A 27019-nucleotide genomic window follows, 5' to 3' on the forward strand; every position below is an offset into this window, starting at 1 on the left:
TTGTTTCTATAGCAAATTGGCGGAACGACCGCTCATATCTTAAAATGATATCTCATGGCGGCAGTGTAGTGTTGTTGCTCACATCATGAATTCTGTAGAGCCTAACCACAAAGCTCTTAAAGTGTGGAAAAGGGATCCTGTTGTCAAGATACATTACAAGAAATAAATAGTTCACATTTGGCCCTTCAGGTATTCATAAAATATTCACGTTGTTTGTGTTTGTTTTATAGTTTTTTTTTTTTTTTTTCTCTGCTCATTTCTTTGCCTTTGTCTATTCCTCCAGTATCCATTTTGTGTCTCCAGACATGCTCTTTTTCTCTCAGTTCCTTTCGAAAACGTTCCTTGCTCTTATTACGACCCATCCGTTTTCCCTTTGGTAAAATACGTGTAACTGCACACATTTGTGATATTGTTGCACAGAAGCACTGTTAGCACATGTCGTTGTACTAAAACACATATGCATATATACAAAGACATCACTATTAGCATGTCTCTGAATAGCAACATTGAGTTTAAATTCAAAACTTTTTTTTTTTAATGTTGCCTTTTTATGATTAGCACAGCCTTTATCACACATTCTAAAAACATGTTAGGATCAGTGAAAACACAAAATTGCTCATAGGTGTTAATGTATGGGTAGAGTGTAGTTGACTGGCAAGCCTTAAGGTGCTAAGCGGTAAAGAAAATGAATAGCGTCCTCTTGAAATACAAGCACAGGCAAAGTTTTCTATGTTGGTCCATGAGTTCTGTTGCACAGTGGGAGAATGAGAGAATGTTTGAGCTTTAATGAGGACATGGTACAATTTCAAGTACTGAAATGAAAGATGTGTGAAAAGTGCTTGCTAGTTAAAGAAGTAAATCATATTACACTGTTCACTTTTTGTTCCTTGAGGGCATAAGGCAATTATTTTATGTGTGCGTGGATGCAAAGTGTTGTAGCTTGTTAGGGTTTGCGTACCAGTCTCTGCGGGATGCGCAGAGGTTTGTTTTCGTTTTGCGGTGTGAAATTGTTAAATTTGTGCAGGAAGCGTCACATGCTTTTTCCATTTGCATTTTGTCGATAAGGGAAAAGCGAAGTGAAGCCACATGCCAACGGTCAGTTCATTAGACACAGCTTGCACTGTCGTGGACCTTTTCTTACCGGCTTTGTGGGCCATATCTCATCATCATGTTTATTTCTCTTACTGATTTCTCTTACTGATTTGAATAATGGACATGTGTTTGAATGATCATCGGACTTTTTGGACTGTATGGATTGTTTCTTTTCTAAATTGTTGGATTAGAAGCTTACTGTGCAAACATCGTGGCTTGAATGGCATGAATTAATCACATTTTTTTTTAAACTAAAATGATCAGATTTTTTAGTTTTTACTGCATTTAGAGGTACCCAAGCAAGTGTGCTGCATTAAAGTAAGAATTATAAAGGGGTTTGTGGAGTGAAAATTCTCTCAAGTAAGGTGTCCCTAGATGGAAGCCCAGTTTGACAAGTATATGATATAACCGCTGTTGTTACAAGGACATCAAACTTGGCCTCTGGATCAACACACGTCTTCACTTTGGCATCGAGAGAGTTGACAACAATCAAGAAGCTCCCTCCTCCCGAGGTTGAACTGTACTGGATTCAGTAAGATGAACAGGCCCTTCTTCTTGTACATGGTCTCATAAATAAATATCTGACCGTTTTCTCATGAAAAACCAATCGAGATTCCAGGCAACCTTTGCGTATTTCCACTAAGGCTTAGCTTTACTCCTGGTGTTCAAACTTCTTATCAGCGCATCTACTCTGTCCAAACTTGACGCCTGGCCTCAGATAATGAGAGCGGGAGCGCAGAGCGGCGATCGATGAGGCTGCCTTTTTTCGAGAACCAAAGTTAGAAAGAGTCTGAAGGGCGGCAGGTCCAAACACCAACCTGAGAGTTGGACTCCAAAGTCCACAAGAGTTGAAACTCAAAACAATAAAACATTTAATGTTAGGACTGGAGAATGAGTAATGATCATCTGGCAGGATATAGAAACACAAGAACAACAACAAAAACAACAAAAATATTTGAGCAACGAATGTCTAACAATCACCAAAGCCTTGTAGGATTCTGGAAAAAAAAAAAAAAAAAAAAAAAAAAAAACATAACGTATACTGTACTGTACTGTGTTAAATATCAGTTCCAGTCAAACGTTTTGAAATATGCAATCGAATGCAAACGTTTCCATTTATTTTTTCTCCAGAGTCCTCCAGACGAGACAGAAACTGTCTAAGACTTCAGATTCTTTAAAGTAGGCAACTTTTTGAAAGGATGGGAGCTTTACACGTTTTGGTTTCATTAATAGTAAGTGATTAATAGTAATTAATTGAATTGGATTGACTGCACGATCCGCATGCGTTAGAATGATGACAACAAAGGCATTTGTAGTTTGCATGTTTGGATAGCTACAGGTGCATAATCTAGGTTGAGATTTAATTTAACAAATTTAAGGACTACTTAGACATTTTATTATTTCATATGCAGAGTTATTCTCACATTATGTGTTTTTTTTTTGACAGACTGGGTGTTCATAGCAAAACATAAGACTACACATGTGCTTTTCTTTTTCTTTGACTTCCTTTGGCCCATCTCAAAAGTGTGGCGATGTATTGTGTCATTGTGCAATCTTTAATAAAAGTTAAGCTAGACAGTGAGAGAAAGAGGTTTAAAATTTGTCTTTACACTTGTGCGGTAGACTCAAATGTAAAAAAATGTTGTTAAAGAAACCTGATAATAAACAGCGGTGCATGTTGCACATTAGCACACACAGTATATCAATGAATATTACACATTAATGTATTAGCATAAATCAATGGGTCTAAATATGAGAAGCAGACACATTGCCTGCAGCTGCCTTGGGGGGACAAATATGGATTCTTGCGTGAATTAATTCCTGCTTGTTTTTCTGCTGTGAGGCAGCTCGGCTCGGCTGTGAAGATAAGCAACCTTACTCCTTGCTTGGTTAGATCCTTCGCATCGAAGAACACATGTCAGCGAGTTTTTTTTTCAAGCTTTTTTTCCCCCCGCTTCTCTGTCTAAAATCAAATCACAACAGACGGTGCTATATCCCTCCTAAGGTCATTTCAGAGTTTTGTGCTTAATGGTGAGCCAAACTTTGGCCTACCAAACAATTTCGCAAAGCGTTGCCTCACAACCAATTCATCCAATCACAGGGAAAATGTCACGTTCAAAGAGGCCTTCTAGCTGGCCTTACTGTCGCCAGCTCGCGATTTGATTGACATCACATCAGCCCAAAAATATCTTTAGAAGGCAAAATTGATAGTACCTGTTTTGGGGTCCAACAAGAAGTGTCCGTCCTCATTTCCGGACGCTATGCGGTACACCACTGAGGTGTCCCCGTTAAGCGCCGACACGCTTGTCACCCGGGAGCCAATAGGAAGTGACTCGGGGACCTGGGCGGTGTATTCGGCGCTAGGGAAGATGGGCCTGTAGTCATTCAGAGACACTACATCCACCGTGAGCGAAGCGACCGAGTGGAGTGGGCGGGGCAGTCCGCTGTCTGACGCCTTCACCTTGAGGTGAAAGCGCGCTGGCGTGTCAGGGCCGAGCACTCGCTCCAGACGCAGCACGCCCGAAAACTCGTCAAGAGAGAAGTAACCCTCGTCATCTGCCATCAGGGAATACCGGATCTCCGAATTCAGGCCTGCGGGACAAAGATGTACGCCATATTTATGTTTACAATAACATTCGAGAATTTCGGTTCAAAGGATCTTTTTGAGAAACAGTTTGAGCCAATCACTAGGGTGCATCAAATGTAAACCTTTTGGTCGTGTGATTTTGGAATATATTGTATGTTCACATCCCTGTGGTGGTGCTACCTGTGTCCATGTCTTGGGCGTAAACGGCTGCAACGGGTGTGCTCTTTGTTGTGTTGTCATACACACTGACGCGATAATAGTTGGATGAGAAGAGTGGAGCATTGTCATTCATGTCCAGGATCCTTAGGAAAATGTCCACTTGGCAGGACCGCCCGCCGGCGTCAGTCGCACGCGCCACCATCTTGTACTCAGATGCTAACTCACGGTCCAGTGCGGTTAAAGTGAACAGTTCGCCTGGAGAGAGGAAGATTTTCCTTGTTATGTTTGTAACGACCAGGCTAACTAACATGTTTAACGTTAGCTTCACCAAATAAGCATCTTAATTTTGTTTGGTCTGTGTAGACGTACATACCAGTAAGTTTATCCAAATGAAACTGGGCTGCGTTGGGACCATGCAGGGTATAGGAGATAAGAGCATTTGGACCATCATCAGCATCCAATGCTGACACCTTCAACACGTATGTGTTGGATGGAGAATTCTCCATCAGAGCCTCTGAATACACCAGCTAAAAACATACAACATGCTTACTGTTAGCACATGAAATATAGTACCCTGAACTATAACGATACAAGTACAAGATGTTCTACTGTGATGCATTGTGAAGAATTGTCATGCAAAACTCTAAAGCTAAACTCTGGCTAAAGGACATGTTCTTGGACATGTTCCTATAGGGTCAGACATCAAGCTATTCGTTTCTTTTAATGAAAACAATAAGAAAAATCCCAGCACATTAGTGTGTACTTCCATCCTTGTTTCATTGCACATGTAATATTTGAATGGAATGAGTTGATTGATTAAATTGATTGGGTGATAGCATTGAAGTCAGCACAATAACGTCCTTCACTGAAAACACAATGAAGCCCAAGGGGTTACTTGCATTTTGGCCCTCAATACAAAGCAAGACGTAAAACAAAGCCATAAAAAAGCAACATTATGTTATCACTGAATTTAAAGGGGGGCGGATCAGTGTTTCAGTGAATAGCACATCTGCCTCACAGTTAATGGCATCCACCTCGCTCCAGGCTTTCTGTGTGGAGTTTGCGTGTGCTCCCCAAGCCCGTGTGTGTTGTTAAATATTGATGATTAATGCATTAGTACAGATATAAGCAAAATCACCCACAAAGTTTTAGATATGTACAGATTCATTTACATTCATTATTTTAACCTAATTTGAGCCTTTGATCCTGACGCATCAAAGACAAAGCTTTAAGAAAAACACTAAGAGGCTGAAAATTGTTTTGAAACAGGGAGAGGATAGAAATGACACCATGTTCATTTATAAATGCTTGCAAAAGGGAGATAGAGTTTTATTCTAGGGACCAGTAAAACCATCAACACACTTTTTTATTTTTATTTTTTAATAACTCTAAGATCTTTGAGAAATATGTTTGGAAAAATGACCTGTTGGCATTGCGGTGTGTTGTCATTATCATCCAGTACATCCACGTGCACGTTGACGGGCGTCTGGAACTTTCCGTCCGTGGCCGTTATGGTGAGCACATAGGCGGCGTTGGCCTCACGGTCTAGCGGCTCTTTGGTGATCAAACCCCACTCACCCTCATCACGATGTATCACAGCGAACTGCCCCAGTGGGTCCCCATCTGTGGGCCAATAGCAGAAAAATCCGTTCGATCATGAATAATGCAACAGCACGCGAGACTTTGTGGAATTAATGGTAATGGTTTTGTTTATTTCAACTGTACAACTGTACATTATTTATAATTGGCAAGCAAAGTCATCACATTTATTTTATTACAGTTATGGTTACATAGAAAAATATTACATTATTGCTTCGACTAGGTTTTTCTATTTGTATTAAATAACATGCAAACCAATAAACAATATTAACAATGCACAATAAATAAAGCTATTTTAATTTCATTACACCTGAGGGGTATTCCACCTCACACATTCCACTCTCCTTAAGGAAGCTTAGTGCATTAATGTATGAAATAAATACAGTCATGTATTTTACATTCATATTTTGCAAACTAGTTTTTGCTCTGCAGGCTTGATTAGGTTGTACTGACATGTATTATTCATGCAAATTTGTTCCCAATTACCATTCATTTAAAAACAATTGGCCATAACAGAGCTGAATGGTTGCATTCTTGCTTTTCTGCTTCATTGCAACAAGAATTTATTTGATTTCATTGACTAATTAAAAGCATGTGTTGAATATCAAAGCCGGGCTATTTTCCAGTTACATATACAATATTGGACTCTTTTTTTGTCTTTTACGTTTTCTCAGGCATTTGGTGCATTGGGATTGCAATTTGTGCAAGTTTATTTGCTGCCGATTGCTGAGTTTGTTACCATGTTTTTGCGGGTAAAAGCGGCTTCCTGGGAGGTTAAATGTGCCCAAATAGCGCCGATTGCCTCATCAGCATGCAATGCATCATCGCTGAGCTGAATTTATTTTTTCTAAATGGTCATAATAAACCGTTTTAAAATGTAACACTATGCGCGTCATCGCTGCTACATTTGTTAACTTTCGTTGCTTACAAACCATTCCATTTGTATACTGTGTGCAGAGAAGATGTTTTTGTTAATATTGCGTCAACAGTTAAGATTGTCTAAAAAAAAAAATGACAGGGAAGTCTTTCACCACAGGCTTTAAGTAGACATACAACTCCATGTAATTTGCCGAAATTCACTTTTTCACCCTGTTACTGATAAACTCAGGCAATTTTAATAAAATCAAAGACAACACACGGTCAAATAATGTTCAGTTGTATTGCTGGCTACTAGCAATGTGTCTCCAAGTTAAAAGATTATCAAATTAAAATGGTATCTAGCTGTAAGCTTAATGTTCGAACTCTAAAAAACTCTGACCTCAAAGCACATGTACGGTGAAAATGAAATGCTTGGCTGATAATTTCTATGTTTCGTACTGGTAATAGCCTGACGAATGAGTTACATGATGACCAAACACTCCCAACACTCAACTCGTGTTTGAACACCTTCACGTTCATGAATAATTTCAGCGCAGATGTTATGCAGGTTACATGTTTTCAAAAACTCAGTTTTGACAGCGATCTCCTTTCTGTGCATGCTAGACCATCCGGGGGCAGGCGGCGGGGGGAAGTACAAAGGATTTGCATTAATGTGAGGCTTTGTTGTTGTTGTTGGCTGCGGGGGACGCGGTTGGTATTCACGTCAGCGCTCGTCTTTTGTGATTCATCGAGGCCCAATAAAAATCACATCGACGCTTAGTGAGTAGGCGATTAACGAGGAGTTTCAACTAGTCTCATCAGTGGTACTGGAAGCCAGTAAATTGTCAGCGGGATGATCGAATGACGCATGGAAAAAGCACTTGATAGATGCTGCCTTAGGTACTCCTGCACAATGGAATGCTAACAGGAGGTAACATTGTACACTTTAGTGGGAGGCTGTCAGAAACATATTAAATGAACCAAGTTTTTAAGCATCATGCACCCACAATAAAATGCCTCAAGATGCTCTGCCTGAAAACACACCGAGTAAATGACATTTTGGATTGAAAGTGCCATTTTAGGGTAGTAAATATGCCTCCAGGGCCAGTTTGATTTAGCAACGTAAAATGTAGTAAGTTATTACAAGTGGGCCTACTAAGAAAATGTCTTTGAAGACAATGACTGATAATGCACAAGAAATCCCAGATTTTTGCGAGAAGACGACTTTGGTTGAATTTTGCCATCTTATCAGAGGTCCTTCTAGGATTATACTACAAAGAAAAGATACCTGATTGCTGCTAAATTTTGAACTGGTCTTTTGGGAAGAGGTAAATGCCAATACCTTTTTTCAATTCTCACAGGTTGTGTTTGGAGCATGGTGACATCTCCATAAAGCGCTTGAACAGTCCTTAATCCCTGCTACAGTATATTTATTAAATAAATTAAAAAGGAATATAAATAAATGAACTGAGGAAAAAAAAAAAAGAACAAGCACCTGTGATGTAACACGTCACCAGACGGTTCTCCAGCGACACATCTGCATCGGTGGTCGCCATGGAGACAATGACTTCGCCTGGGCGGCTGTTCTCTGCCACAGAGCCACGGTAGACATTCTCGGAGAATGCTGGAGGGCTATCATTTTCATCCATCACAGTCACCTCCACCAGGACACTGGATGATAGCTTGGCATCGCCACCGTGGTCGGTGGCCAACACGTGGAAGCGGTGAAGCCTGGACACCTCGCAGTCAGCCTCGCGCACCGTCACAATCCAGCCGTTATCACCATCGATGGAGAACAATTCCGTGATGTTGACGTCATCATCGGGTAGTGACTCTAGGCTGTAGGTGACCAGACCATTGGTGTCTGTGTCGGGGTCATTGGCAGTAACCTGAATGACAGTGGTTCCCGCAGGCATGTTCTCTGCTAGGTAGGCCCTGTACGGGTTAGCGTCAAACACCGGTTGGTTGTCATTGACATCGCGCACATGGATACTAACTGACACCATCGAGGTCACGTCGGTGCCGTTATGGTTGCCCTGAGCCAGCACGTCAATGTGGTACCACTTAGTCCTCTCATGGTCCATGGTCTTCTCCAATATCAACGTCCCGCTTTCCTGGTCCAAGCTGAACACCTTGTCCCTGTTGCTCTCCACTGTGTTGCCATCGACCAGGCTGTAAATTAGGGGCATGTTTGAGTCAGCTTTCACAGAGCCAATCTCTGTGCCCACGGGTGTGTCCTCGGCACTTGAGAAGGTGTATAGAGGTTCGACAAATTTTGGCAGAGGAATTTCAGGGGAGAGCACTTTGACCTCTACAGGGACTGTGGAGTTGTAAAACGGGAAGCTGCCGTCACGGGCCTTCACCTTGAAGTTGAATATCCTATCCTCCATGCCAAGCAGGCTCTCCTTGACGCTCACTACACCGGTAAATGGGTTGATCTCGATAATGTCCTCCGTTGCCCCCTTTGCTTCATCTACGGTGTAGGTGATGTCTGCGTTTTTGCCGTCATCTGCGTCGTACGCCATAATTTGAATGACAGGGGAGCCTTTGTTCACTGTTGACTGAATGGCAACGTGGTATTCGGATGCTTTGAACTGTGGAATGTTGTCGTTGTCATCTGCCAGGATGATTTTCACGGTGCAAAAGGCCACTTTACCACCGCCGTCTTTTGCCATTACTTTGATGGCGATTACCCTCTGGTCCGGATTTTCTCTATCTAGCGCTTGCGTGGTAACGATCTGCCCATTAGCGTCGATCGCGAACTTCTCGTCTGCGAGCTTATTTATAATGGTGTAGTCCACGCTGCCATACGGCCCATCATCAGGGTCAATGGCAGCCAGCCGAATCACGCGGGTGCCTGCCTCTGCATTTTCAGTAAGCTCCGCTTCATAGGTGCTCTGTCGGAAGTACGGGCTGTGTCTATTGCTGCTGATCATGTCAATGTTGACTGGCGCACTTTTCTGAAACACGCCATCTGATACCGCCACTGTCAGGTTGTAGTACGGATCCAGATTTCTTTTGCAGATGTTGGAAAAAGAAATAATCCCAGAGGTCTCATTGATGTTGAAGTAGCGGCCTTCGTTCCCTGAGAGGATTTTGTACTTGAGGTGGTTGGCGTCTGCGACGTCTGGATCAGATGCTTGAATTTTGATGACAATGTGGCCACACTTTGCCGACTCGTCCAGCGAGGCTTGGTAATGAGAGTTGTCGAAGTCCGGGGGATTGTCATTGACGTCAGTGACATTTACTAAGACAATGGCCTCACCGCTGAGGGCGATGCTGCCATTGTCAACAACTTGAATTTTCAACTGGAAGCGATCGATGCTTTCATAGTCCAGCACCTGCTTTGAGAAAATCAATCCACTCTGACGGTCTACGTCAAAAAAATCCGTTTCATTGCCCTCCGTCCTCACCATGTAAAATGTCAGGTCTTTATTCCTGCCAGAGTCCAAGTCCATGGCAGACAGCTGCAGAACTGAGGAGCCAATGAGAAGCCCCTCCGCAATGCTGGCGGTGTATTTTTGCTGGGAGAAAAAAGGGGCGTTATCATTCACGTCCTCAACCTCCACTTCAATGGATGCCTCTGAAAAGGTGCCGCTCACAGAATCTGTGGCTCGCACGGTCAGCACATGCAGGGTCTGGCTTTCATAGTCGAGTGGGTTAGTCACTGTCAACGCACCTGTCTTGAAATCAATATGAAAGTGCTTAGAGGCATTTTCCTCCACTAGGTTGTAAATCAGGCGATAGCCCTCTGGATTCCTGGCCTGCACATGCAGTATAGTAGTGAAGGAGGGTACAGTTTCTGGAACTTTCAAAGGGTATAAAAGTGTTTGGAAAACTGGGTTAGTCTGATTCCTGACTTGAATACTGAGTTGCGCGTCAATCATATAACTGGGATCTCCCTCATCCATTGCCAGGATCGTCAAGACATATTTGCTCATAGTGTCAAAATCAAGAGGCCTCTGGAGGGAAACATCACCATTGTTTGGATCGATCCTGAAGAGGTCATAATCCTCCTCCAGGGAGTACACAATTGAGCCATTTTCACCTAGATCGCTGTCTCTGGCGATGGCCTGGTAGAGAACGTCTCCGGGTTCTGCATCTTCAGATATCGTCATTGAAAAAGGCAAGTTGAGGAACTGAGGTGGGTTGTCGTTGATGTCATCTATGAAGACTTTAACCAGAGTGGTTGCTGTCCTTGGTGGGGTTCTCGTGTCTTGTAGCATCACGATTACATCGTAGGCGTCTATGTGCTCACGGTCAAATGGCACACCTGTGGTTTCCATAACACCAGAAGTCTTGGAGATTGCAAACCTCCCCATGGGGTTCAACACGGTATATGACAGGGGCTCGTTTAGGTAGCACCCTCTTGGTTTGAGTGCTGCTAACGTTTCTACTGTCTTAAGATTCTCAGAAACACTCACCAAATATGTTTTATGCTCGAAACTTAGACCGCTCTCTGTTAGATTGGTCACATTCACTCTTAGAAGTGCAGAGTCTTCGTGAAGGCCATCAGAGGCGCTGATGACCAGCTGGTAAAATGGCTTGAAATTCATTACGTTGCTGACAGTGATGACTCCAGTGGCCTGAGCAATGGAAAAGGCACTGTCGAGGTTTCCGTCAGTTATGCTGTATGAGACGGCTGAGTCTGCATCATGAGCCACCACCTTTGTCACCTCTACTCCTGGAACCAGCGGGAAGATGATGGAGGACTCATAGGCAGTGGCGGAGAACTGCGGAGGGTAATCATTCACATCTAGAATGTGCACAGTGACTTTGACAGGCTGGGCTGCGTACAGAGACGGTTTTCCTGAATCTCTCGTCTGCACGCTGAAGTGATACTCAGGCATACTTTCAAAGTCTAACGGCGCGGCTAGGGAGATTGCACCTGTACTAGTGTCGATCCTGAACACTTTTCGAGCATCCTCCTCCAAGATCTCAAAGATGAGCAGCGCATTCGCATCTTGGTCCTCGTCTGAAGCCTGGACAACCAAAGGCATGTTTTCTTCTGACATCACCAGGCTATTTACATGCGCCGCCTCACTTATTCGCCCAATGTACTCCCCCTGTACGAAAGTAGGAACGTTATCGTTCTCATCCATCACGTAGATGTGAACTGCTGTCCTGGACACTGCACCAGAACTTGTGGATGCCGACACATTAAGCGTGTAGGAGGTGCATGTTTCAAAATCCAGGTGCTTTCGGATTGTGATCATGCCTGTGTATCTGTCAATATGAAATGTGCCATTTGGGTTGCCGCTTTCGATACCGTAATGTATCGCGGCTGGGCTAGAGGCTGAGATGGTGACCACCTGTGTCCCCAAGCCACTCTGCTCACTGATTTCCGCAAGATATTCATCATCATGGAAGGTGGGCGGGGTGTGGTCAGAGATGCGGACATGAACATGGACGGAGCAGATGTCGCTGCGTTGAGGGAAGCCCTGATCGGTGGCCTTCACCGTGAGGTGGAAAGGTTCCTGGTGCTGAAGGTTCAAAGGTTTGGACACGGTGATGGAGCCCAGGACTTGATCGATGGAGAAGATGTTGTTGATGTTTCCTGTCAGGAGAAAGGAAAGACCATGATTGATTTTTTCTGACAATGTTGATGAATGGTTGTCATACAAATTTACATGTTGGTTCTCTACTTTAGTTGTCAATTGTGACATTTTTGTCACTGGGGGATTTAGCATTGGAAATGCACATTCCATTTTTCCCCCCAAGATGTGACCATCTTTCAAAATATTTGATTTCTATAAAATGCACCAAAATTGTGCATATACTTTGTAACTAAAATTAGCCTCTTCCCTGATTAGAGGATATGTGGTAATGCAAAAATCACCGATGAGTTCATTTGTGAAGTCCTCACTGCATTTCTGGCAGTCTTAGTTTCACATTCAAAAACGTTGCATGCTGACTCTCCATTGTTGGCTTGTTGAGGTAAATTTGGAAGATTGTTGGTAAGAAAAGGAGAGTAATGGTGCATTTTTATTGTACAATCGAACTGCTTTACCAACCGTATTCATGCTCCATCATCAATCACTTGATCGTAAAGCGGCTCTTTCTTTATGCCTCTTGCTTCCAGGGAATCTTTTCTCCATTTTTTATACAGCAAAAAACGCTCTGAACAACAACCTCGGTAGGTTGACAAAGTCTTTGTCTGAGAAGTAACACATAAATCACACCCAGGTAAGTCTTCCATTGTGCTATGGGATCAGAGACAAATCCCTGGCCAAAGCTGGGAGGTATTTGCTCCGTGACATTCTGCGCAAAGCGCAAATGAAACAATAAAACAGCTACGGGGAGCTGGCCCGAGCCCAGGAAATCCCAAACATAAAATGATCGCCGGGGGAGGAAATTGAGAATCACTCTGGCAACTCTCTCCAGGGCGTCATCATAGCGTCCTTGAGGACTCTGCTTCAGTGGAGCTCTTAACTGGCTGATGTTCGATGGAAGGGGGAAGAAAAGGCGAGAAAATGTTGGCAACTCTCAGATGTGGTACAGCGGGACTTTGACAGATGACTTTTATTCCTGACCAATCTCGTGCCTTACTTTATTCATATGAATTTTATAAATATATATGACATATATGATATATGATATTATATATACATTATATATGATATGATATATGATATTCATTGAAATGCCATTAAATCTGTAAACATAGCCTTTTACCACTCACCAGAATGTAGGGAGTAGGCAATGTCGGCATTGCTGCCTGCATCACCATCCACAGCCTTGACGTGCACAACCTCGGAGCCAGCAGCCAACACATTGGACACAGTCGCCTCGTAGCGCGTGCTGAGGAAGGCAGGTGCGTGGTCATTGCAGTCTTCCACGTGCACCATCACCTTGGCAAAATTCCTTTTGACTGGGATCTCCTGGTCGCGCACCTATAAGGGTAGATCACAGGGGTCGGTCGTCCTAAAACTAATTTCTGAACTCAGCGAGCTATAATGACAAATACATATTAGGGAAAGCTCTCTGTCAATAAAATACATGCGGTTACTTGAGTAGCTGTTAAAATGCTGTTTTGGGTAAGCATAGCAGGGAGTGAGATGGTAGGCCCTGAACAGTCACCGAGAATAACATTTTATCTCCTGACCTCAACTCTATTGGGAGCCTGAGGAGGATCTGTAAAAGGAAAATTCTTGATGGTAGTAGATCTCCAAACAAGAACTCTTATATTACAACTTGTGGACTACTTTGTGATTAAGGGCTATGTACTGCAAACGAATATGACCTGACATCATCTTCCCCAGACCTCAACCCTACTGAAAATTCCTGACACATTATTGAGTTGAAGATATAAGGAGGTGGACCGGGACTACACCTCCAAAAAGCAACTTGCTTACAGCATACTGTACAGCATTACCATGACAACAAGTGTGTGCAGCGGGTTGGCTTCATAGTCCAGTTTGTCAGTGGTAGCGAGTACGCCGCTCTTGGGGTCCAGGTGGAAGAGTTTGTGGCTATTTGGGTGCAGGCTGCTGTGGATGGAGAAGACCAGCTTGCTGTTGGCGTCTGCATCACGTGCTGCAACGTGCAAGATGTCCTTCCACGTTGGTGTGTCTTCTGGGACCCTCACCTGACAGGAACATTGTGCATGAGAAAAACGACACAATAGAACCGCAAACCTCAAACTGTTTTTGACTGCATTCATCACAACATATACTATTAATTACAGAGATGTTTTAAAGTTTGTTTTTTTAACATTTTCTGATATTCTAACCGTAAAAGTAAATCCCTATCATCTTAAAAACAAACAAATATGAATACAATTTGATTGAATTAATGCTAACCCATTAATCTTAACCCTTATGTCATTATTTCACCAAAGAAAATGGAACCCTAATCCTCACCCAAAACCTCTTACCCCCCAAAAATCGACTATATTCTTTTGATCCTAAACCTAATATTTCTGCCTAATTCTAATCCGATGCAAAGTCGTAACTCCCTCACTTTATTGAAACCCATAAACCTCAACACTAAATTCCAAAGCCAAAACTTCAATCTACATCTTCCTCAACCAGGCTGCTATTTTGCAACAAAAATTGTGTCATACTCACTTTTAATCTTCAGTTACATGAAGTATTCACACACATGCAGGCGCACACGCACATACCTCATAGAGTGTCTTGAGGAAGACGGGCCGGTGTTCATTCATGTCCAGAACACGGATGTAGGCCTGTGGTTTGCAACAAAAAAAACAAAGAAAGAAAGAAAGAAACAATGAGTAGCAAGGTTAAGGGAATGTCATCCAATTTTGAGGAGATGAAACCAAATAACCCAGACAAGGCTGTTTGTTATCACACTGACTCAGCAGTGGTGCAAATCAAACAAACACATTCCGCTGCATCAGTCATTTTTTTTCTCCTGTTCTCTTTATATGAGAGCACTCGGGCATAAAAGTGTAAAAGAAATAAACAGACAAAAAAAAAACCTATCTAAACTTATTTAAGTTTTTCTTCATATTTATTGTTTTCTATCTTTGACATACAATGAATTGGATACAACTGGGAAACGACAATGTTCTCACTTTAACGTGTATTTCAAACTTTAATAGTTGCAGTATTTGTTGTGATATTTAACTGTGGCTTTGGTCACAGCTGGGCGCTTTGCATTTAAGTGGTAAGTCTAACGGCACCGCTGATTTCTTCACAGAGGACTACTTTTTACTTTTGAGTGATACACTATTGTTGTACTGTAACATTCATCTTACTTGAGTAGAATTTTAGGTAATTTCTACCCCCTCCTTAATTTATAAATCTTAAGGGGCCACATTTTTTCCCAATAAGTCAAAAAAATCCATTTAGTGAGGTGGGCCAGGCCACCTGTGACAAAACTGTCTCATTCTAAGCACAAACAACAGCCAAAATAAAAATTATCTTCATTTTGGCATGACCAGCAAAGTCACTTTGGATTCATCATCCATTTTCAGGTGAGCATAATCAGTGGTGTCAGTGGACTCCACAGCTCTGGAAAAAACTGTACGAACTTTTGCAGTCATAACTTTGCTTTTTTGTATTCCATCACACAGCTGCTTAAATAGATCCACTGCCAGTATGTCAGTATGTCTGTTTGCTGAGGAATCTGGGAAGGGGATTTGCTTAATATGAAGTGTCATTTCCCCTTTTTGTTTGCCTTCAAACATAGTGTCCATCACTTGTCACGTAGTCTTTTAAGATTCCTGCATAGGAAAAATGGCTTCTGGTGCTTACCCCAAATCAAAGGCACTCTAAATGGACCTTTTTTTTTAAATTGTTTTATTTCTTTCATGGATGTGACAAAAATCCTGCTAGCAGCTTGATATGACAATTTCAATTTCTATGGCAAATGTTCTTCTTCTTATATGGAAATGTCTTTTCAAGTTCCAATGCTCCGTCTCAAAATGTCGCTTCAAACTGGAAATCTTTATCATAGCTTGAGGCTCTTGGCATATTAAGTACATGGGGCTTGTGCTGGTTTGAGGAAGGATGAATGCACAGTTTCAAAGTCCCTTCTTCTTTGAATTACTGATTTTCACCGTCCACTTTTCTCTCGCAGCGAACATGCTTTGGTATAATATAGGCTTTCACAGCTGGCAAAGTGTATGTGAAAGTTGAAAATTTTGCAGCAGTGAACTCAGTGACCCACAATCAGGCTGTCTATGCACGTGCTGACCCAACCAAAACACAAGTGTGTCAACCAACTGCAGCTTGCAGAACTGGTGTGTCGTCCACCTTGCATACATAATGAATGAGAGGTTAGCAAAAGTCTACTATGACGCACATCTGACTGGAACACTTTCTGACCAAATTGGTATATTTCACAAACAGTATAGATAGAACACACAAGGTGTTTGTACAATTTCAGACCTGCACGGTGGAACTGTTGTGTCCGTCAGTGACCTGCACCGTCAGATTGTAGTTGGAGCGGCGGGAGGCGTCCAGTTGGTGAGCGATTGAGATGGTCCCTGAGTTCCTCTGGATATCAAAATCCTTTTCTTCATCTCCACCTGATAGGAAGACAAGGAACACCAGCTGCTTTTACTGATCTACTACACTGCAGTGTGACGTTTTTCTTCAGTCAGTGGATTCATTTTATTCATCCCGATTGTTTTTTAATTGTGGAAGCTGGGGGTTAGCACAAGAAACCCGTGAAATAAAACCGGTGAGAAACCATCCCATGTACACTGCATATACACATGTAACTATGAGTGAACAATCGCGCCACGGTCTTTTGTTGGGCTTTGTGGCTTATTACTTGCTGTTCTGTCAATTTTTCATGAAAAGTGTTGAACTTAAGGTTCTTATAAGTTTATAACAGTATACAAACCATAAGACACATGTAAGCGTTGTTTTTAAATATTATTATACATTATTGTTGGTTTAATGAATGACTAGTGGACACATTAATTTTTCCAAAAAGAAAAGTGGTCATGTTAATCATATGACTCACATGTGGCGTGCACAATGGCGGTTTAGAGTACAGTATTTGAAAACTGACATGGGCAGTCAACATGTTAACAGGTGTACCCTTGTGTGACTGAGATTTACCTGAACTTTTTGTTTTGTTTTTCGATTTGAATAGGCTTGTTTTGAGTAAATACTTGTTCCTTCATTTATATTGGGCACACTCAGAGTGTTATTCATGAATAATGTTTTTATTCTGTTACATACATACGCAAACAAACACACACACACACACACACACAGGGTTCCAGGTGTTAAAGTCAGCTTAAAGGAAAATCGGTCTCATTAATTGTTTTAGATTCATTGGTGGCATCGACTTCCTGTTGGTGGTGCATCAGGAAGCCCTCCAGAAGCCACCTTATGGTAAACGCTAATGCTTGAGTGTTTTATGTGCTGGCGTCAAGGTAGAACATGCCGCTTTGTGTAGCCCAGATTAAGAAAGAAGAAAAAAAAAAAACAGACCAATGTCATGTTGTGCCACAACAAAAGGAGCCTTTGTGCTGGAATTCCATTTATCACCCCCATTTCCTTCCAGCATTCTTCTTCATATTTATGTGGGTCAGGGTCACAAAGGAAGAAATGAGCTGCACAGCACCCAAAGAAGACAATCCTCAGCCTACCATTTATCAAACGCTTTTACAATTCTTTAATCATTCATATTGACACAAAGCTGCATGAATCTGCCAACTGTGGCGATATTATGGTGTAATTAGGAGGTATACAATCTATACAATGTACAAGTTTTTGTAAAGGAAAGTGCAATTTTTTAAAATAAAAAGCCATAGAAAAGCGCTTGCCCAAAGTAAACTAAAAAAAACACCCCGCATATGAACAAGTCTGAGATGTTCAGGATGGACTATGTTTTGTTTTAAAGTTCTTTGGTGTTTGACAATAGAAAACAATGGCATTCCTCCTGATGCTTGAATCTAAAGGTGGTAGCCAGTACTTGGTACTAGTCATTAATAAAGCAGAAGGACATAGGTTTTAGTAGTGTATCCTAAAGGAAATACAATAAACGGCTAAATACACCTGTTTTTTTTTTGTCTATACATTTTCAGATCATTCACAATGATACAATGCATCTGGTTTTAAAAATAAACCTCTGGTTGTGTTTTTTTTTTTTTTTTTCAGAAAATTTGAGATGAAATTCAAGAGATTTATTAGCTCAATTAATTACAAAACCTAATTGATAATTGATCATTATTATGCATGTGTTTGCATACGTTTTTGCTTAACAATGTTTTGCCTCAGTAAATCCCCCCGAACACCCTGACTTGTTCAGGTGATGACCCCCATTCCGCGTTTCTGCTCGTTCCCACTTTGCACTTTCACCCATCTTTCACTTCCACATCCTACTCAAGCTCCTCCAATTTTCATGCCGCAATTTTTAAGCGAGCATGTTATTGTTCTTTTTCTTTTTTCACAGACAGAACAAGTGGAGCCATCTCAGGAAGTCTCCATTTGTCCCTGTGAGTTATCGTGTGGGACCAAAAGAGCGATAAGAGATGAGAAAGCGGGAGATAGACAAAGAGAGCGAGAGAGGAATACTTCATGATATCAGAGTGAGTGCGAGAGAGAAAGTATTCCGCTGACACAACAACATAAAGATGAGCTCTATGGATAAGATACCATACAACTAAATAGAGAACCCAGTATCAGCGGAAATTGCATGTGAATCGATCTCTTTGCTGATCTGAAATACTATAAAATGAATACATTGCCAAAATGTAGAATGTGAGACTTCAAGATGAAATAGTGTGAATCAGTGCATAGATGTGAAGGAAGGTAAACAACTCAATTTGGGAACTGCACCATGGAATGTGGAAATGTGGAAATGATGAAATGTTCCTTTATGTGCCTTTAATTAAATGCACTTTTTGAAAATGACTTGAATAGTAGAAGGAATGTAGAAACCGGTGAAACATGAAATATCTTTTGAGAATTGTTCAAAAAATTCAATTTTACGAATTACATACATGGCCAGTAAAAAGGTAAAAAAAACAACAACTTAAAATTCAACAACTGAATCACTCTATAGTTGTCTAGAACAAAGTTATGGGGAAAATGTAGTGGCTACTTCTGCTTTTCACAGCAATAATGCCCCCCCCCAAAAAAAATCTGAAATGACAAAGTGGAGGAAAGGCCAGTCATCTCTGCCAGCGGCGACTTGCAAGATGATGATGGACAGAATGCTTCTGATTTATTCTCACTGAGAGAAAAAACATATTGCCCACAGCAAGACCTCTTTCCCATCCATCACACTGACACACTTAGCGTTTACTAAATCACGATGTAGCATAACACTCATTTATCACTTCGAGGCTTATCTATTATGAGTATACCCCACAAAAATGTCTCAAGAAGCTAGATCTGATAAGATATTGGAATTCGGCCGTTTTGATTGGAAGGAGCCATTTCAGGCTCATTTTGTGCATTTTGCAGGGGGCCTTTCAAAGACAGACTTTTCCCAGTCAGTTTCCCTTGACAACATTCTATGAACTTTACTAAAGGAAAGTTAAGCCAACAACTTGGTAGGCATGGCTAATCCACAAAAAAAGAAACAGGAAGTTGGTCATTTTAGGTTAATTACTTCAAAAAGGAACTTGTTCCAGAGATTGTGTCCAAATGTTATGGCAACAAATTTGGATGACCTGTCAATAAATGTACAATTCCAGTGTGGGACAACAGACAGCATATGAATATTGCTGGATAAGCATAAAAAGCATGCCTGAAAAGAAACTCTTCGTCAAGCATGGCAACAAAATGGCAGCAAAGGTTTGATGTTTCACCATAAAAGAGGAACCAAATCAGCTTACCTACGATGTGAAACCAGCGCAGTCGATACGTGTCGGTCATGATGATGCCCACCATGTGAGTGACGGGTTCCGTTTCCATGACGGCGAAAGTGAAGTGAGGCTCGTCGAAGGCGATGGGCTCGGCGGAAGGGGGATCGGGCGAAGTCCACTCGATGTCCAGCCTCGCCGTGGACGACAGCGATGGGCTGCCTGCATCTGTCGCTTTAATCTAGGAAATGTAGCGCCAAAACCGATAACATTAGACATGGAATCACATCAGAGGCCTTAGTAACCTGTTACAAACTAGTTTGTAATTTCACACGTTGCATCAGTGTCCTCACACTTCTCCGCTTTGGGTAGATGTAAATAGTACACACCCTTCACTTAAATAGGCTTTTCCACCTTTAAGGCCCTCAAAGGGCTTGACAATGATCTACTGTTTTTTGGATGACAGTATTATGAGGTTCAGTTCAAAAATATTTGACATGATCACAGTGGCTATGGATCGGACTGGCAATCGTTAGGTTACGAGGCGACCAAGAGAACACGAAGCCATGATCAAATTACGATTCGTGACTGGGCTTGGAACCCGAGCAATATTGGCCATTGATTATATTAGCTGACAGACAATTTCCAGAACAAACTACCGTGAGAATGGTATAATTCCCAGGCCAGAAGTCTCCAAGCGACGTCAGCACACCGGTCAACGGATCGATTTGGAAACTGCCCTCGTGGTCATCTTGCAGCTTGTACGTCACGTCGGCATTAGCGCCGTCATCGTCGTCGTGGGCGATCATTCGGCAGACTTCCAGACGGCCGTCCTGGAAATTCTGGGCGGGCAACTTGATGTGGAAAAGTTTGTCTGTGAACTTGGGCCAGTTGTCGTTGACGTCCAGCACGCGGATAACCACGGTTGCGGTGGAGTGCAGAGACGGAGAGCCGTTGTCGGAGACTATGACCTGCCCATACAATATTTGGAGTAAGTCATACTGGCTAATAACGTTGAATGGCATCATTTTTGGATTAAAGCATATTGCATTGTAATGGGAGTGACTCGTATTGCATCATATTTGGAATACATTACGTTGTATCATAGTGGGCCTGTGGTATAGCTAATTTTATTTTTGCAATTGAAGTGAATAGTCTGCAAAGCATCACAACTGGAATGAACGTTATCGCATCAGAAGTATTCACGTGGAATTGTTCAATATCATACATGAATTGAATATATAGCATTGTAATGAGGTTAATCGTATCATACTCAAAAACAGAAGGAATAAACAAATATCATCTTCCATGTGACGTAAAATAGATTTTCACCTCAATACTGTGCTCTGCTTTATCCTCACGATCCAACGCCGCCACTGTGCTGATGACACCTGTTTGTGCGCACACACATATATACACAGAATTAGTAAAGTGTGTGCAGGTCCTGCGCCGATTACTCTTTAACAAAAGCACCACTATTGCACAATGGAGGGATTTTTGTGGGAGTAGCAAAATGAAATAAATGTCAAGGTAATTAAAATATCAATCCTAAGCAATAAAATGTTGGTGAATTAAAATGATTCAAAAGTCAATTCATTATTGAAACTGAGAAATATAATATCATTTATTTTTTGACTGATGTATGCATTCCATGACATTGTCTGACATTAAAATGTTTATTACGCATTTCATTCATCCTGATATTTTTTATAAATTAATGACATATTTATGGATCAGACTTTTTTCAGCGCTTTTTTTTTGTTTTTAAATAAACCTAATAGTCCATCCATGCATGCATTTTCTGTACCGCTTATCCTTGTGTCGCAAGTGTGTTGGAGACTATATATGAATAAATATGCATATATATGAAAATGATAACAAAAAAACCAACAAGAGCAAACCAGTGATACAAGTCAATAATAAACGGCTAGAGCAGGTGTTCTTGAACACTTTTACAAGGAGTTGAACAAGGGATGAATGAACTGAGTTTCAAGTTCAGCCACAGAAGACTGCAATTATCTGCAGTCAAACTGAGAAGAGGAGCCAAAGGAAGTTTGGGCTTTTTTTTTCAACACTGTGAGACTTTTGAGACTGGGGTGTCGAAAGCTAGTAGTATGATGGGCACATAACATTGACTTTGTCAATGAAAAGTAATATCAGTGAATTTGTCTTAAATGGGGGTGATAAATGGAATTCCAGCACAAAGGCTCCTTTTGTTGTGGCACAACATGACATGGTCTGTGATTTTTTTTTCTTCTGCAGAAAATATGCTAAAAATAACTACAACGTAAAAATAGTTGTGTGTTCACGCAAACGTTTGCACAACCAAAAGTTTATCACTTTTTTTATCGCAATAGAAATTTCCATGTTTCCCAATAGAAGCTCGTTTTTGTTGCTCTTTTGCAGGTGAAGATAATTTTGAAGGCCACCCACAGAAAGTTGAGTAGCAGTATAACATAAATGCTGACTTATAACAACTGGAACCGCATCATCCATTAAATGTATAACGACCCCCACCCCAGGAGAATTACAACCCACCCGTCCCTGCTGAAACGCTGCCACATTTTTTAATTAATGAACTCAAACAAAAGGTGCGTTGATATAGTGTCAAATTCTAATCATGCTTGCGGCGAGAAAAGACATATTATACCTCCAGATTTCCTTTATTTGACATCCCTTGTGATCTGCACCATTAAATTAAAAAAAAGACTGCTTCCAGCCTCAGGCTCCTTACAGTAAATCTTACCATTTTTTATGACTTGTAGGCCAGGTGATCATTTTACTTGTAAAATCTTCAGGCAGGTACATACACACACACACCCACACACACTATATATATATATATATATATATATATATATATATATATATATATACACACACACACACACACACACACACGCGCACACACACACGCACACACACACGCACACACACACACACACACACACACACTGGTAATTTCCTCATCTGAAAAAATAATTCATAGAAACAAAAGGTAACAATTGTCTGAATCTGAATATCTCGTCATGTGCCCTTGAGCATCAATTAGCTTGTCAACTATGTCTCATGCTGATCACAAGGCAACTTATTGTCTGCTGAGGCATAACATCCCACTCTTCTTGAAAGACAGCCCTCAGGTCATTGAGGTTCTGGGGTGTAGAGTTTCGAGCCTCTAAACGGCAACTCAGCAGATCCCACAGGTTTTCAACGGGATCCAGCTCTGGAGAAAGTACATTTGAGGTACATCAGTTTCCAACAGAACTTTGACCTCGATGAGCAGGAGCGTTGTTGTCCTTGAAGATGAAGTTAGGCCTGTGTTGTTTATGTAGGGTCACTCTGCCATTCACAAAGTACGGCAGTTCTGTACCAATTGGACACCCCTCTCCACACGCTAACACCGCCACCCCCAAAAGCTCGCCTGGTGACAACAGCGGCTGAGAGAACACGACTGAGGCCCACTGGTCCCTCGTTCGGCGTAAATAATGCCCCCTGGCCCCTGCAAGATGATGATGCCTGCGCCTGGTGGTGTGTTCAGGTACCCGTGCAGGTCGTGTAGCGCACAGGCCTCTGACGTGACACTCAAGTGCCTCTCACCTCACTTAAACATGACTGGAGTTGAGTGGCATTCATCATCCGGTTTCTCAGGGCAGTGTTTTCAATGTAGCGGTCATCAGCATGGGAAGTTCCTCAAGATCGCTGTTGCAACCCATCTTTATAGATCATTTAAATTGAGTTGGGTATGTCAAAATATTATATGCAGCGGTGTTTTGGTAATTTTCCAAGAAGGAGTTTGCTTTGGTATAAACTATGCAAATGGCCAAAAACAAATGCTTGCTCTGCATATTGCACACTCATCCAGTTCACATCTTGAGAGTCAATGTGGAATCTTAGACTTTGATGGTGTCGTAGGTTCACAGATGTCTCCTCAACTGCGAGGAGAGACCCTGCTGAGGCCTGCGGGGGATTGGTGGTGGGCACATTGACAAACATGCCCTGATGTTAACCCCGGGACGCCAAAATGAGAACAGGTGGCCACGTTGAGCAAAGAGTGTTTTAGTCATTAGGAGCTTTCACTGGACCACTGAACACTACGCAAAGAAAAACAAATCCAGTCTAGGAACGTGTCGCTCATCTGAGATGCTTTTGAAATCAACTCATCTTTACTAGTGACTTAGCGTCAGGAGTGAACAAGTCAACTCAACAGCAGCTGAGTGGAGCAAACCACTTGCATTATGAATTGCTTCATATTGTATATACTGTCAATGTGCCATATTGTTGGCAGCGTATCAATACATGCAACAATCATTGACAAATATTATCATTTCATATATATATATATATATATATTTATGACATATTCAAATTGTGTTTACTCAATTATACTGTGTGGTATTCAGAGTTAAATTATATCATATGATAACTAGAATGAAGTTTATAGCAATGAATTGTATATGAGTGATTGGATCAAAACGTAATAAGAGTCAATTATAATAAACTTGATTGAAGGATATAGTGGCGTAGGTATAAGTTTGTAAATCAGACTGAATCATAATTGGATTGATTCATCACTTTGTGACATAATTGGAATGAACGATAACATAATTGGAGTGAGACGTATTTGTATCAAATAGCTTATTGCATTGCAATTATGGAGTGAGTAATATAAGATTGCATTTACAATTAATCAAATCATACTTGAATAATCACATATCCCACTGAACAATGATTTGTTTGAATGTTTCTTGATAAGGTTGAATTGTATCATAAACGCACATGAACATATCGGAATTACAGCATGTTAATATAAATGAACTGTGTCATCTTATAATTTGAATAAATCACATCATATTCATAACATAATTTCAGTGAGCCATATATTATTAGAAGAGGATCATATCACATTCATATTTATTGATTATTGGTTGTCAAATGCTGGGACCTACTACGGTCCGAGTAATGTAAGTAGAACATGTATTGTCCAACAGCACTCTTTCAATTCATATTTTTAACCATAACTACTCACTCTTACAAGTTTAAAGATTGCAAAAAAATATAAAAAATAATTATTAAAAAATACATATCGGATTGTTCTACTGGTTTATTGTGTATGTGATTGTATGGTCCTTTGGCAACATTTGTATTAATTTTATCTTATCTACGCTGTTTTGCGAAAAAAGAAAAAGAAAAAAGAATCCAGCTTCGATAATTAGTTGAATCTCTTTTGATTAAAACTATTCACAGTCCCTGGGTTTGCTTTCAAAATGTGGAATATTTTTTGACAAAGTGAGCAGAGACTCCACAATCATAACAATATATGCAAATGGAGCATCTGGTGCAAACGGCCGCTCAAAGGGTTCAATTTCATTGCACTCATGCTAACTTCTTGACACGCTTTGAGCAACCACCGATTGTCCCATCTGCTACAGAAATGATAAGATGCAAAGCTCAATATCAGCCCATTGATCACAGTGTGCTGTTGTCACATATTTGGAGACTTCACACTGTGTGGCACACTATTTTGCAAATGAAAGATGCACATTTCCATAAGTATGAAAATAATGCATTGGAATAGGAGTTAGTCAATGCTGTTTGGTTGCAAAATCCACCTTAAAATGACCCCTATCTTTACCGTTACTTCTTTAATGCACCATTTAGATCTTCAGGTTTACCGTGATTGTTGTCATACACGTATTTACCCTCAGTTCACTGAGGCGGTGTTTTCAATTATTAGTTTGAAAAATCACACTCAATCACAAAATTTTCAACTAATCAGAATCTGCGGAAAAAGATCAAGTCAAGAAAATTGCATTTAATTTTCTTGAAATTTCTTTTTTTAAATGTACTACAAAACTACACATATTGCCAAAATAAGATTCTGCCAAAATGAGAAATAAACTAACAAAATGCAATAAAATGACACTTAACTCTAATTTTCATTATAAAAAAATAAAAAATCAGAATAAAGTGTAATCTACAAAAAAATGCCCGTGGTTAAGTCAATGCACAAATGTACCGCAACAAGACGTTTCCACTCTTTCAAAACCCGTTGAACTTTCACCCCGAAAAACCACAGCCACCCCCCAACCTCTTGTATGCAAAGCTGCTGTTTCGTGTCCCGGGGGTGTGGACAAACAGTCGAGCTATGTATGCGTCTTAGCCGCAGCTTGTAGCGGCTTGCAGCCAGCGTGGTGGCCTGGAACACATCAAAGTTCACATTCACCTTCACCTCGTGTATCCTCAAACGAGAACATGCAGCGACACGAGGGCGTGCACTTTGCTCCGTTTCATTCAAGGGTAACATTTGAAAAGAATGTAGTGAGTTTGATTGAGTGACACGCCCAGCCCGCTTCTCGCTTGGACTCTTCTGCTCAGACTTGTCGCGAGTCGACAAACGCAGTACAATACAATTAGTCACCACAAAAAGTCGCCAGTAGCCGAAGGTGCCAAAATGTTTTGTCAACTCAAAATATATGTAAAAATCATTCTTTTTTTTTTTTTGCTGGTGAATTAAGAGGGACTTTGTCTCCAGCCCAGTGCAAACGTGTGAAAACGAGTGGTATAGAGTTACACTGTTAGCTAGCGATGGGGTCGATAGCACTGCGGATGGGGAATGGTGAACTTCAATCTGCTCCAGGGGAAATCACTGTCTTCTCAGAATAATCCTTTTTGAAAAAAAAAAAAAAAAACTCTAATCTGCTCAGTCATTTTAGTTACAGGCCCATTTTTCAGCTGCAGTTGAGCTAGTTTAACAAATTGTACACAGCTAATTCACCTTTGTCTGATATGCCAGTATTTTCCTATCCATTTGCTCAATTAGAAAGCCATAACATCTCACTCAGGGGATTTCAAAGTAATAAGTGCATCCTGTATTTCTTTATTTTTTTCATTTTGATTTATATCTATTCCACTGTGTCTGAGACTAATGAGACTGCTCGAGACAATTGAGCACTTCTTGCTAGCGGCTAACTCATGCTAGACGCCACGCAAAAGGCTGGCTGCACAATCTCAGTGTAATTACCGTAAATTTTAGACTACAGGCCACACCAACAAAAATTTGATAGGAAATCTATTTTAGTCATGTATAGACCGCACCCTGTAGCTTTTCCACATTTTTTTTGTCATTTAATGTCTAGTATACGTTAATGGGAAAGGAGATTTGAACCAATCTTTCCGTATTTTCATTACTTGCCAAGAGACGAATTATTGGCTGCTAGAAAACTGCAGTTTGTTTACATTCAAACAAATCTTGTAGCAAATGTGAGTGACGTCATAGGTGCTGTGATCACAAGATTATAATTTCAGTATCCCGGCGCCCTCATACTGGTCATCGGAGACTTCAATCTTTCTCCTCTCTCATCTGCTAACAGCTTCACACAACATGAGGGAATAAAACTTGCGACAGCAAATGCAGATGTTATTCTTTCAATCCATACACAGCATTTTGTTACAACTGCAGTTGTTAAAGTGCTCTATCAATTAAATTG

The 27019-nt window shown here is 41.1% G+C and overlaps 1 protein-coding gene across 1 annotated transcript in view; it reads right to left on the minus strand.

The window, feature by feature from the left end:
• Positions 1-27019, minus strand: part of fat2 (FAT atypical cadherin 2) — a 72272-nt gene that overhangs the window by 27613 nt on the left and 17640 nt on the right. The window contains exons 4-15 of the mRNA XM_088431812.1: positions 20865-20923; positions 20192-20503; positions 19566-19773; positions 16153-16292; positions 14421-14483; positions 13671-13883; positions 12978-13188; positions 7791-11852; positions 5262-5461; positions 4212-4365; positions 3860-4093; positions 3307-3684 (exon numbers count right to left, since the gene is read on the minus strand). Of these exons, the coding sequence (XP_088287938.1) occupies positions 3307-3684; positions 3860-4093; positions 4212-4365; positions 5262-5461; positions 7791-11852; positions 12978-13188; positions 13671-13883; positions 14421-14483; positions 16153-16292; positions 19566-19773; positions 20192-20503; positions 20865-20923 (6234 nt within the window). The remainder of the gene's footprint in view (positions 1-3306; positions 3685-3859; positions 4094-4211; positions 4366-5261; positions 5462-7790; positions 11853-12977; positions 13189-13670; positions 13884-14420; positions 14484-16152; positions 16293-19565; positions 19774-20191; positions 20504-20864; positions 20924-27019) is intronic.

The sequence above is a fragment of the Hippichthys cyanospilos genome, chromosome 13 (assembly GCF_059441005.1).
Source record: "Hippichthys cyanospilos isolate Australia breed blue-spotted pipefish chromosome 13, RoL_Hcya_1.0, whole genome shotgun sequence".
NCBI lineage: Eukaryota > Metazoa > Chordata > Actinopteri > Syngnathiformes > Syngnathidae > Hippichthys > Hippichthys cyanospilos.